The sequence below is a fragment of the Brachyistius frenatus genome, unplaced genomic scaffold (assembly GCF_029030835.1).
Source record: "Brachyistius frenatus isolate BFR_SWC_R1_liver_20210118 unplaced genomic scaffold, ASM2903083v1 Contig_65, whole genome shotgun sequence".
Lineage (NCBI taxonomy): Eukaryota > Metazoa > Chordata > Actinopteri > Embiotocidae > Brachyistius > Brachyistius frenatus.
The window spans coordinates 1,621,672-1,632,441 of NW_027210664.1; the positions used below are offsets into that span (position 1 = coordinate 1,621,672).

The following is a 10,770-nucleotide window of genomic DNA, read 5'->3' on the forward strand; positions in this document are numbered from 1 at the left end:
CTCCAGAGGAGGGAGGGAGGGAGGGGTGCGTGTGTGTGTGTGTGGGGGGGGGGGTGTTCGCTGTCTTCACCGGCAGGGGGCGCAGCGAACAACCACACCTCCAGACCACAGTGGAGTTTACCTGCTTTAAATACACCTGACGGAGTCTGAGTGGAGGTCCAGCAGTGACACAGCAAATAAACCAGCGCAAATAATTACAAATAAATGTTTTCAGTATGTTTTAGTTTCATTAATTTATCTATTAATTTGTTCCAAAAATATTTACGCAATGAATAAACATATATTATTTGTCTTTCATTTAGTGATACATATAATTTGTGTACAAAAACATTTAAAAAAAATCATGTTTTTGATTTACACTTTCTCAATTTAATTCACGTTTTCTCTATTTTCTGTTTTGCATGTGTTGTTTGAAATAGATGGTTTTAATGTGCTTCAACATTTTTATATTTGTTTCATGTTTTTAGTTTATTTAGAGTAAAACATCCGCAGTACCTTCTCATTTAGCTTAAACACAACATAATGGTGTAAATATTAAGGCCTGCATCAATTAAAACGGCTCTATTCGTTCAAAACAAATCAGATATTGCGAGTTTAATATATATTTTGGTGTGTAGATGTCACCAGTTAAATCCGACCAGAAGCAGAAGTGTTTTTTTAAGAGCTCGTCCTGCCTGACGACACCGTGAGCTGCTTGCACTTTAAAAAAAAACAACTAAATTGATTTTTTTTTTTTTAGGTCAAACGCTGTCTGCTCAGCTGTATTTAATTATCACCTTAATTTTTGTATTTAAAAGTAATTTTTTCTCTACTTCACTTTGAGCCATTGCTTGTTAATGTGATTGATATTAAAGGTCAAGCTGTTCTTTAATCAAGTTCAGTATGATTGAATGAGCCTAATGTGGCGGTGATACATAACTGAGCATCAATTTGTCCATCTAAAGCCGTGTATTTCATTAGTATTCTTCATCCCATTCATTAAGCCTGTCGTCTCCCAAGAATCAAATCATCCTCATTGGAAACAAGTGGAGCCACATAACGGGACTCACCTGCCCCCTGCTGGCTGGAAGAAGGAACTACACTAAAAGGCGTGAATGTCATTTGTTAGAGGTTTTTTTTTATATGACAGGACATACAGTGACATTCGGGGTGGGAGGGGGGGCACGTTAGCTTTGTATCAACAAACAACAAATTAGTATGTTAAACTTCAAAGGCACTTTTTTAATATTTGTTCAATATTATGTACATCTGTACAAAGTAACATGTGCCACAACCATGCCGGCTCTTTCTCCGTTAACACTGCTTTACAATTAAAACGTCATACTTCAAACGAAAGAACATCGGCAACACTAAAATCAAATTCAAGTTCTCAAATAGAGTTGAAGCTCTTGGTGCTGAAACGGTTGGTGGACGCTCGGTGACGTGTTGCTCTTTATGGGACGACCTGAAACGAGCCACGCAGAGACACCGAGACTAAAGCTTTAACACACGAAGCACTCCTGTTTAACATAAATACAAATAAAGGAAATTCTAAAATGAAATTTTAAAAAAATCATGCAGAAATAAGAGTCAGCGCTTTTCAAGGGAAACATACTTTAGAGTTCAATTTGATCCCTGGACTGGTGACGATCAGATCAACACGTCGTTAACACACACTGGACCTGGGTTCAATACGGGCCTCCACATCTCTAACATCTGAGGATGGGAACGACCCGCACGACGAGCACTAATATTTATAGGAAAAAAACAAAAAGCATCGAGAGGACTAAAGAATAACACGGAAGTTTGGAGGGAAAAAAACAAAACACGGAAACAAGTTGAGAATCTCTGCAGAACGAGCTGTACAGCAAGAAAAACACGAGCGGCAGAGCACCGGCTAAATGGGACCAAATCAGAGTGGAACGTGGTTCTGGATAAACGAACCCCAACTACAAACCAAGAAATAAAACTGAAGGAGCACATCAACATTCACTGGTTAAAAACTGAAACGCTGGCTTTGACATCCTGACGGTGACCCAGTTCGGGGATTTGGACCCGAACACACCTCAGTCCGTCTCAGCAGGATTCATCAGGAGTCTGATTGGAGGTCCAAACCGACATCTGGCAGATTTGAAGGCTCTTTGGTACGTCATGTGATAAATCCTCACTGTGAATTATGACACGGCCTGTTTGTACATTTTGGACGATAGAACACATTTTCAGCTCTTCAAACACTCGTGTGACCAAAAACAGGAAAAGGAAGTTGGGGGGGGGGGGGGGGGGGGGGGGGGGGGGGGGGGGGGGGGGGGGGGGGGGGGGGGGGGGGGGGGGGGGGGGGGGGGGGGGGGGGGGGGGGGGGGGGGGGGGGGGGGGGGGGGGGGGGGGGGGGGGGGGGGGGGGGGGGGGGGGGGGGGGGGGGGGGGGGGGGGCGTGTCTGTTTCCACATGTTGTCCGATCACTGAGGCAGCAGAGCGGGTTCTGACGGGAGGCCCGGGTAGGTCGGGATGTGCTCTTCTTCTGAGGAGAGGTCAGCGGGCGGCGCCGGTTCACCGGACGATGCTCTCTGGCAGATCTCGGCGTAGCTCGGCTTCTTGGACTCCTGACCAATCAGAGAACAAGATGCTGTCAGGAGGACTTTTCCACACATTCGAGGAACCGGTAGTTTAAATTGAACCTGATGTCTCCACCTTTCAGGAAGCAACCAGTGGCTTTAATTTACTTCCAATTTCAGATATTTGAAACATTAATAAATCTGACAGATGAAAAGATGCCTGTTCAGATGCATCATCAGTAGTGTAGTGGAGACACATGTCCACCCTGCAGGACGAGTCTTACTGTGGCCACTTCCTGTGTGAGCGGAGCCGCTTCGGCCTTCGTCTCTTCGCTCTCCGTCACATTCCTACAGACACAAACAGAATAACTCAACACACAGCGGCAGCTGGGAAACCTGACAGACAGCCAATCAAGAGGAGAAGAGGTGGAGAAGCAGGTGCTGTAGCTGCAGATTGTTTTTCATATTAACTGTAATGACACCTGGAGGAACAGGTGAATGTGACAAAAAGAGCGTGAGGTGGAGCAGCTGCTGTCTCAGATACTCACTGCAGGGAGACGGACTCGGCTTGTTCTGACGGTGTCGGAGGGGAAGTGGTTCTGACTGAACCCTGGAATGAGTCACAGTTTCAACCGTCAGTCGGTGTGTTTGTCACTTCACAGTCTGGATTTAAAGAGTGAGGAGAGACTCCTCCATGAACAACGAGCGTTCGTGTTTGTGTGTGTGTGTGTGTGTGTGTGTGTGTGTGTGTGTGTGTGTGTGTGTGTGTGTGTGTGTCACACAGGGACCTGGTTACCTTGGTGCTGCCGTTAGCTGCAGGTGCCGTTGCTATGGCAGCATTCGCCAGAGAAAGAGGAGGAAAACTGGTCAGGCCGAGTTCAAGAGGAGGAGACGGCTGCCGAGGAGGCGACTGACTCTGTGGATTCTTCACAAAGACACACACACAGTCAACACACACACACACACACACACACACACACACACACACACACACACACACACACACACACACACACACACACACACACACAATCACACACACACACACACACACACACACACACACACACACACACACACACACACACACGCACACACACACACACACACACACAATCAACACACAGTCAGAGTAGAGTGAAGTGAAACCTCAGCGCTGCTCAGCGGACACCTACCGGACTGTTTCTCTCCCAGGACCTGGTGTTCTCTCTCCTCCGGCTGAAGTTTCCTCTCCTTCAGAGCAGATAACAGCATTTATACATCTGTATTAAAGCGTCACTCAAACTACACGTCAACCTCTTGGTTCTAGTGTGACAATGTGAAGGTCAAATGGAGCAGAACTCAAAGGAAGGATGTGGTCATGTTCATCCACATTACTTCCCCTGACAGCGATGATGTGAGGATAGACGGACTGAACCGAGAGCGAAGACAGCTGAAGTTCTGTTACCTTCCTCTCTCAGACGAGGTCGACACCACCTGCTTGTTGGACTCCGTCCTCCCCCCCCAGCTCGAACGTTGCAGGTTGCCTCTCGACCGGCCTCGACCCGGCTTGGTCAGAGAGGACGGCCGGTCCACCGGCGGCTGCTCCGAGTCGTTCTGCTGCGGCTGCCAACGCTCTCCAGAGTTCGACCACCTCGATCCTCGCCTGGAAGAATCCAGAGATGAAACGTGACGGCTTGTTTCCAGTCGATATCAACAACAGACTGACGGGAGACGCTACCTCTGCCTGGTTGGGTTGTGTGGTTTGAAGTTGGAAGTCGCCGCAAACCCGTTCACAAAGTTATTCATCAGTAGAGGAGGCTGCTGAGAAAACGACAACAACAGCTCGATCACACTGCTCAGAAACTCTCAGAGAAAAGACGGCGAAGGAGCCACGGAGCTGCTGTTCACATTCAAGAGCCGTAAACATCAAGGTATCCGCAAATCAAAGATCATGAACGTCAGGAGAAAGAAACCCTTTTTAATCTGTTCCATGTTGGTATTGAAACGGACTCACCTTTCCACATTCCTGGTATCCTGCTGCAGAAGAAGTCCACACCTCATTGGTGAAGTTGTACAGCTGCTGTGTGGGCATGTGGGCGGGGCAGGACGGCTGGTAGGCGTTCGGGGGGAAGAAGGAGGCGTAGTGGTTGCTGCACTGGTCCGGCTGGTCGGGTCTGTAGCCGTTTTTGGGAGAGTAGGAGGTGGCGGCCATCGGTTTGGCCTTTATCCTCACCATGATGGGCTTCCCCTTGAACACCCGCACCTCCTCTCGGAGGTACTTGTAGGCCTGAAGACAAACACAGCGCGGATGATACGGGATGTTTTAATGCTGACGACAGTTTACAAACAGAAGTTCTCAGCAAATCAGACGATTTTGAACATTTCCCTGTAAAGTGATTGAAGCAGAAGAAGACGGCCGGCCGCGTTCACCTGTTGAGCGTCGGCTTCTGATTTGAAGGTGATGAACCAGTTGTCGTTGCTCACAAACTCACAGCTGAGGAAGTCGGGCAGGTTGTCCCCTTCAAAGAGAGCTTCCACCTCCTGCACAACAGCCGTCATATTTAACACACTGACAATAAAACACACACTATTAACTTCTAAAACTCCGTGCACTTTATCAGCCTAATTCATCTACGACACCTCGTACGTCAGTTTGAGAAGAAAGTAAAGAATGTGAATGTGAATGGACTTGAGGAGGATCTGCTGTGTGTCGGTGCAGCTGCTGGACTCTTGCCTCGCGAGGCGTGGTGTCGGGAATCTCACGCAGGATCACGACACACCGGCTCTGACTGGGCCGGACTTTCTGTCCACACGGGGCCACCTGGACCAGCGGCATGGCTGCCGGCCAATGAGAGAAGAGAAAGTTTCAGGACGATACTGAAGCACATTCGTGTCTCTCACCTCTCCAGTCTGTGTTCACTCAGTCCGGAGAGACTCCTTCCTGTTCTGGAAACAATCCACTCACAGCAGGAGATTAACAAGATTTTGCTTCGTGATCAAATCTCCAACCTGAATAAAAACTTTACTAGTAAAAGTCCCTCAGAAACAAACACTGACATTTCAGAATATCGGAGATCAGGTCCAGGTCTGTGGTGAGATTCTTGATCTTGTCGAGACTGGCCAGCGTTGCTATGGAGACATACTGGTCGCTGTCCATCTGAGACTTGAGGTAAAGGTCGCTGCTGAGGATCTCCCTGCGGAGGAACAGAAGAGCCGCTCAGTACGGAGGAGTGTCGGTGACGGAGAGGTGAGCAACGGTTGGGACACGTTCAACTACAAAAATCCTTCATTTCCAAACAGGACAATGGAAATCGTCTGTTTACACGTATTTATATTTATATGTAGACACAACGTGTTAAAGAAGACCGAGCAATCCAAGCGAGGATAATTCAGCTTCAATTCAGACAGTTTATTTTGTCCCTTATAAGTACAGACAGAAAAATATTTGATCACATGACTAAGGTGGTTGTATCCAAACTGCCAGCGTGCCTCCTGCAGCGCTGCTACTGCCGGCCAAATCTTTCTACATCGAGGTTCCCTTTAACATCAGCCATCGGTAATCAAATGTTTGAGGAGAACAAGCAGCCGTGTGATTTTTGTTCCCCCTCGTGATAATCAGAGCCTACATTGTGTTTCTGATATGATTACATCGTTCACGTGATCACAGATCTTTCCGTCCATCCTGCTGGGAACTGTGCGTCTCCCAGGCAGTGTGTCCTCAGACAAAGTGTGTGTTGTTACCTGGTCAGGCAGGACTCCAAAATGTTGCTCAGCTCTTGTCTGATCTCATCTGAAATCACAGGAAGTCATCACCAGATCTGAGTTCTCTGATTATTGACTGAGATTATTTTACTGTGGTGACATAAATGTAATTTAAAAAGACAAACTAGATCATATTCCCACCTGTGACGGACGGCTCACCGGACTCTCCATTAACTAGAGGAGGTTCAGCAGTCAGTGTGTGGTACTCCAGTGTGCTGGGGTCAGCCTCCGCCAGACCCACGTTCTCCACATGAAACTCTGGCACATGCCCTTAAAAAAACGTGAAAAAAATAAATAAAATCAATCCCACAATAACTTCCTACCACACAATAACAACTCATGTCTCCAGGCAACAAGAAAGCCCAGCTGACCTTCCTGCCCGGTCAGACTGTTGGCGACCTGAAGCCACGGCTGCTGCAGCTGCTGGTAGGCGGGGTCAACGACGTTGAAGCTGTGATTGGTCCATACCTCAGCATCAGGGTTAAGGCTCGGGGCAGCGACAGGAACCTGCAAACAACACACAAAAGATCAAACATGAAAAAACATGTCTTTTAAAAGAGTTTCTGACTCATTTAGAGAAAATTATTATTCATGTTAACTACAAATAAGATAGTGGAGGAGTTTGAAGTTTAAAAAAAAAAGTATTTTAAATCTGAAATCTTTTGTTTGAAGGTAAAACTGATGAATAAAATCCACACGACTACAAACCCAAATATCATCAACCTCAACCTTCTTGAGGACAATTTCCATCACAAGTATTACAGGTTTGTTCAGATGTGACATTATAGCTTCAAGTGTTAACTGCACTCTCACCGTTATGTAACATCTCATTCTTTCAAACCTGTGAACATGCATCAAGGACATCTGCTGATTTGTTCTGTGAGTCTTTAGTCTCTACATCAATACAAAAATAATCCAATCTGCTGACACACAGTCCTGTTCACTGATTCACAAAGCATTTTGTTTAAACCCTTTGAGAACAAGGACAGTAACACTGAATGCTTTCCCACTCAGTCAGCCCACATGTGGAGTTCCCACTTACAGCCTGAGTGCAGTCAGTGTGCCAGTCCCACACACAGGGTCCCTGAGGCATCACAGTGCTGTAGGGGTACGCTCCCAGCAGAGCCATGGAGGGCTGCAGCTCGGACACCGAGGCCGGGATCCGCTCCGCCTCGCCGGCCCTCTTGCCGTCGGCCCGGCCCGGCTCGACCTCCGACGCCCCCCGAGCCCAGCCCTCGCAGCTCTCCTCCAGGCCCAGCTTGATCCAGGGGTGGGGGTAGAGACGGCAGACGGAGGAGTCAGCATCCTCCCCCAGCAGCTCAGACACCATCTCCCTCATCCCTCCCTCCTTCTCTCCCTCCTCGGCAGCGGCTGACGGTTCACAACCCAGGAAGTGAATCTCGTACGACGGAGTAGAGGCGTAAACGTCTATCTGACCCGGGTCCACGGAGATCACGGCGGGACCCTCCGGCCAGTCCAGGACCAAGTTTCTGTCATCCTGATAAGGGACGTCATTAATAATCCCGTAGACAGCAGGGACCTCCACGCTTTGGGACGGAGTCTCAGCGACTGACATACTGTAAGTCTCTGATTGAATATCAGTCAGGTGCTCCAACGGTGAGGAGAGCATCTTCATCTCTTTCATTTCCTCCAAGTGATTCCTATTTGATGAATCTTCTGGTGGAGGTAAACCGTCATCAGTGTCATCAGCCCGAGGGATCTCAGAGGAAACAGTGGAGGGAAATGTTTGTGTTGGTTGGGAGGCCGGTGGAGGACTGAGGCAGCGCTGCTCTGCTGTATCTCCAGCTTCATGTTTGACGGGCAGCAGGACGAGTGGATCAGCAGGACGCCGCTCTGCAACTGCCGTCTCTCCGACTTCCTCCCACTCATCAGTTGTTACTTCCTCCGGTGGATTTATGTTCAGTTGAAGCTCAGTGGCGTCAGCTTCGGTCTCAGATGTGGTCTGACAGAGAGATGAGGAAGAGGAGGGTGGAGGAGAGGAAAGCTCACCGTCAGCAGGAGGCCGTGTGAGAAGACAGGAATCCTCCACGCTGATCTCACATTTCTCAGGACTGTGAGGAGCGATGTTGGTCTTCACCACCACGCCGTCGTCACAGAGCTCAGACGGATCATCGCTCGTCGCTCGGAGAGAAATGTTCTCACCTGTTTCAGGGAAACCACCTGGAACATCTCCGCTCTCAACACGTTTGGTCTCCTGGTGACTCTCTGGATTGTGTTTGTTGGCCGTGTCGTCTCCGCTCATGAGGGCGTCCTGAAGCGGCTCCTCTGAGCCAGACACCACCTCACATTCAGGCTTCACATCAGAGCCACCGAGCAGTTCGTCACACAGATCCAATGAAGTGTTTCTATTCTGAGAATCATTGATTCCCGATTCATCTTCTTCACTAGGAGGCTCGTTGCTGCTCAGTTCAAATGTTGGATCATTTGAATTCACGTCTAAATTGATGGCTCCCCTCGGCTGAAACGTGGTCTCAGATGAATCGGAAAGAGGCGTCACATGTGTGTTGCAAGAGAAGACAGCGAGTTCAGCGGGCAGCGATGACACGGTGGAGATGGTGGAGACAGTGGAGACGGTGGAGACGGTGGAGACGGTGGAGACGGTGGACGACACCTCGGTCAGAGTCGTGTCTGCTGCGCTGCTGTGGCCGTCGTCATCGGCTCGGCAGATACTCACAGGGATGGTCCTGCTCTTCAGGGAGGTTTTATCCATCTCAGTCTGTCCTCCAGGCAGAGGAAGAGGAAGATCATCATCCTCTTCTTCTTCTTCCTCCTCATGGAGAAGTTTGGTGTCCAGCTTTAATAATCTGGGGCTCTGACAGGAAGTATTTGGTTTACTTTGGATGTCCTGCTCTGCTCTGAGTTCGGTTGGATGCAGCTCACGATCTTCATCCACACTCTGATCTCCTTCTTCTTCCTCCTGGAAGTCAACAGCTGTTTCTTCGCTGGTTGTGAAGACTCCCTTCGCTGCCCTCTGCTCCTCCAAGTACACAATCTCCTCCTCCGAACACACACGTTTCTTCCGTTCACTCTGCTCTGGAACTATTCTCTCTTTGTCACCCTCTGCACATTCATCCTGCTGCACAGACGCACTTTCAGCTGTGTGTGACGTCACTAAGTTTGAAACATCATACGTGAAGTCATGCGTGTCCTCTGCAGCTGTCTGCCACTTGGAATCTTGGAGCCGAGGGCCGTCCGGTGCGGATGCCTGAGGGTCCTCGCTGCTGGTCGGGGGCAGCGTGTCAGACAGAGGGTCCGGCAGCTGAGGAGGTTCGGCAGCTTGTGGTGAATTATCAGTGTGTGTCTGTAACGAGCAGGTGGAAGACGGTTCAGCACCATGTGACTGCGTAGAAGCTGCTTCCTCGTCATGTGACTGGCTGGTCATTTTAGGTCCTCCCACATGTGTGTGGTCACAGGCCGTGGATGCCTCTGCGTGTGATTGGCCGGCCGCCGGAGAGCCCGCCGTGCCGGGCGGAGCAGCCGTGTGCATTGACTGTGCGTCTCCAGCTGTCTGGGACCGGCTCTGCTCGTGGTCATGTTCAAGGTCATCTGCGTCAATGGAACAGATGCTGTAGAAACTCTGGGTCCTCGTTCCCAAAACTTGACAAAGTGTCGTCGTGACAACGCAGGTCTCCTCGCCACCCTCCTCATCGGGCTGCGCTTTGAGGGAATCCCGGCGCGTCCCCTGACGGGCGCCGACCGACGGGGGCCGGTCACGTGACCCATCGCTCACGCTGCCGTTGTCCGGGCCGGCAGCAGAGGGTGACCCGGCGGGAGCTGACCAGCTGCCCGTCGGCCGGCGCTGCGTCGGCTCCCCGGGGAGCTTTTGGAACCACAACGCCCGGCGGGCGGCGTTGTCCACAATCCTCTGTTTGACCGGACTGTGTGTGAGCACCTCCATGTAGGGAGCCGGTCCACAGTTGGGCCCGGCCGGGTATGTCACGTCTGCTTCCGTGTCCGTGTTTGAATGCTTGTTCGTGCTGCTTGTGATAATAATAGCCTCCTTCTCTCGGTGAGCGCTCGCTGGTTTGAGATCCCGTTCACTCCGTGTGCCGCCGTCCCCGCTCAGCACAACCGTCCCAACTTTGTCGTCCACTTCTGGAGGGCTTCCCTCACCTCCCGGACGCCTCGCTCGGGCCGGTCCATGTGGCACATGTTTCTCCTCCTCCTCCTCCTCCTCCTCGAGGCACACATGTTGAGCTAAAGCCGCAGCGTGTTGTCTGACCTGCTCTGTCGCCTCACTCAGCCCATCGTGCAGCGGGGGCTCTAACAGATTTCTCCTCTCATTCTGCAGGCCGGGGTTGAGCTCCTTACTAAAGCAGCACCCCATCTTCTCCGGCCTAGAGTGGGAATAAAACAAAAGACTGCTATGGCCGCACACTCCAAGAGCCTACACAACATGAGACAGAATCATGAGCAGCTCCTCACAATGGCTCAGCCACATGCAGAAAGAGGAACGACCCTCTCCTCCCCCCGGC

General features: G+C 50.3%; 1 protein-coding gene across 1 annotated transcript; it reads right to left on the minus strand.

Moving 5' to 3' along the window:
- Positions 1 to 1,118: 1,118 nt before the first annotated feature.
- LOC138625713 (uncharacterized) lies at positions 1,119 to 10,770 on the minus strand. Its single transcript, XM_069706816.1, has 16 exons — positions 7,317 to 10,770; positions 6,646 to 6,781; positions 6,416 to 6,544; positions 6,254 to 6,302; positions 5,570 to 5,706; positions 5,247 to 5,350; positions 4,943 to 5,053; positions 4,527 to 4,799; positions 4,251 to 4,333; positions 3,978 to 4,175; positions 3,706 to 3,763; positions 3,327 to 3,455; positions 3,079 to 3,140; positions 2,815 to 2,878; positions 2,407 to 2,578; positions 1,119 to 2,244 (listed from the first exon to the last, which is right to left on the minus strand). The coding sequence occupies exons 1-15, from the start codon at positions 10,620 to 10,622 to the stop codon at positions 2,435 to 2,437; spliced, it is 4,983 nt and encodes a 1,660-aa protein (XP_069562917.1). The 5' UTR covers positions 10,623 to 10,770; the 3' UTR covers positions 1,119 to 2,244; positions 2,407 to 2,434.

Excerpts from the sequence above, each read along its gene's own strand:
- LOC138625713 (XM_069706816.1), bottom strand. The coding sequence starts at position 10,622 with ATGGGGTGCTGCTTTAGTAAGGAGCTCAACCCCGGCCTGCAGAATGAG. Across the intron at positions 4,176-4,250 it reads CACAACCCAACCAGGCAGAG|GCGAGGATCGAGGTGGTCGA; the intron begins GTAGCGTCTCCC and ends GGATTCTTCCAG. Across the intron at positions 3,141-3,326 it reads CAGCTAACGGCAGCACCAAG|GGTTCAGTCAGAACCACTTC; the intron begins GTAACCAGGTCC and ends GACTCATTCCAG.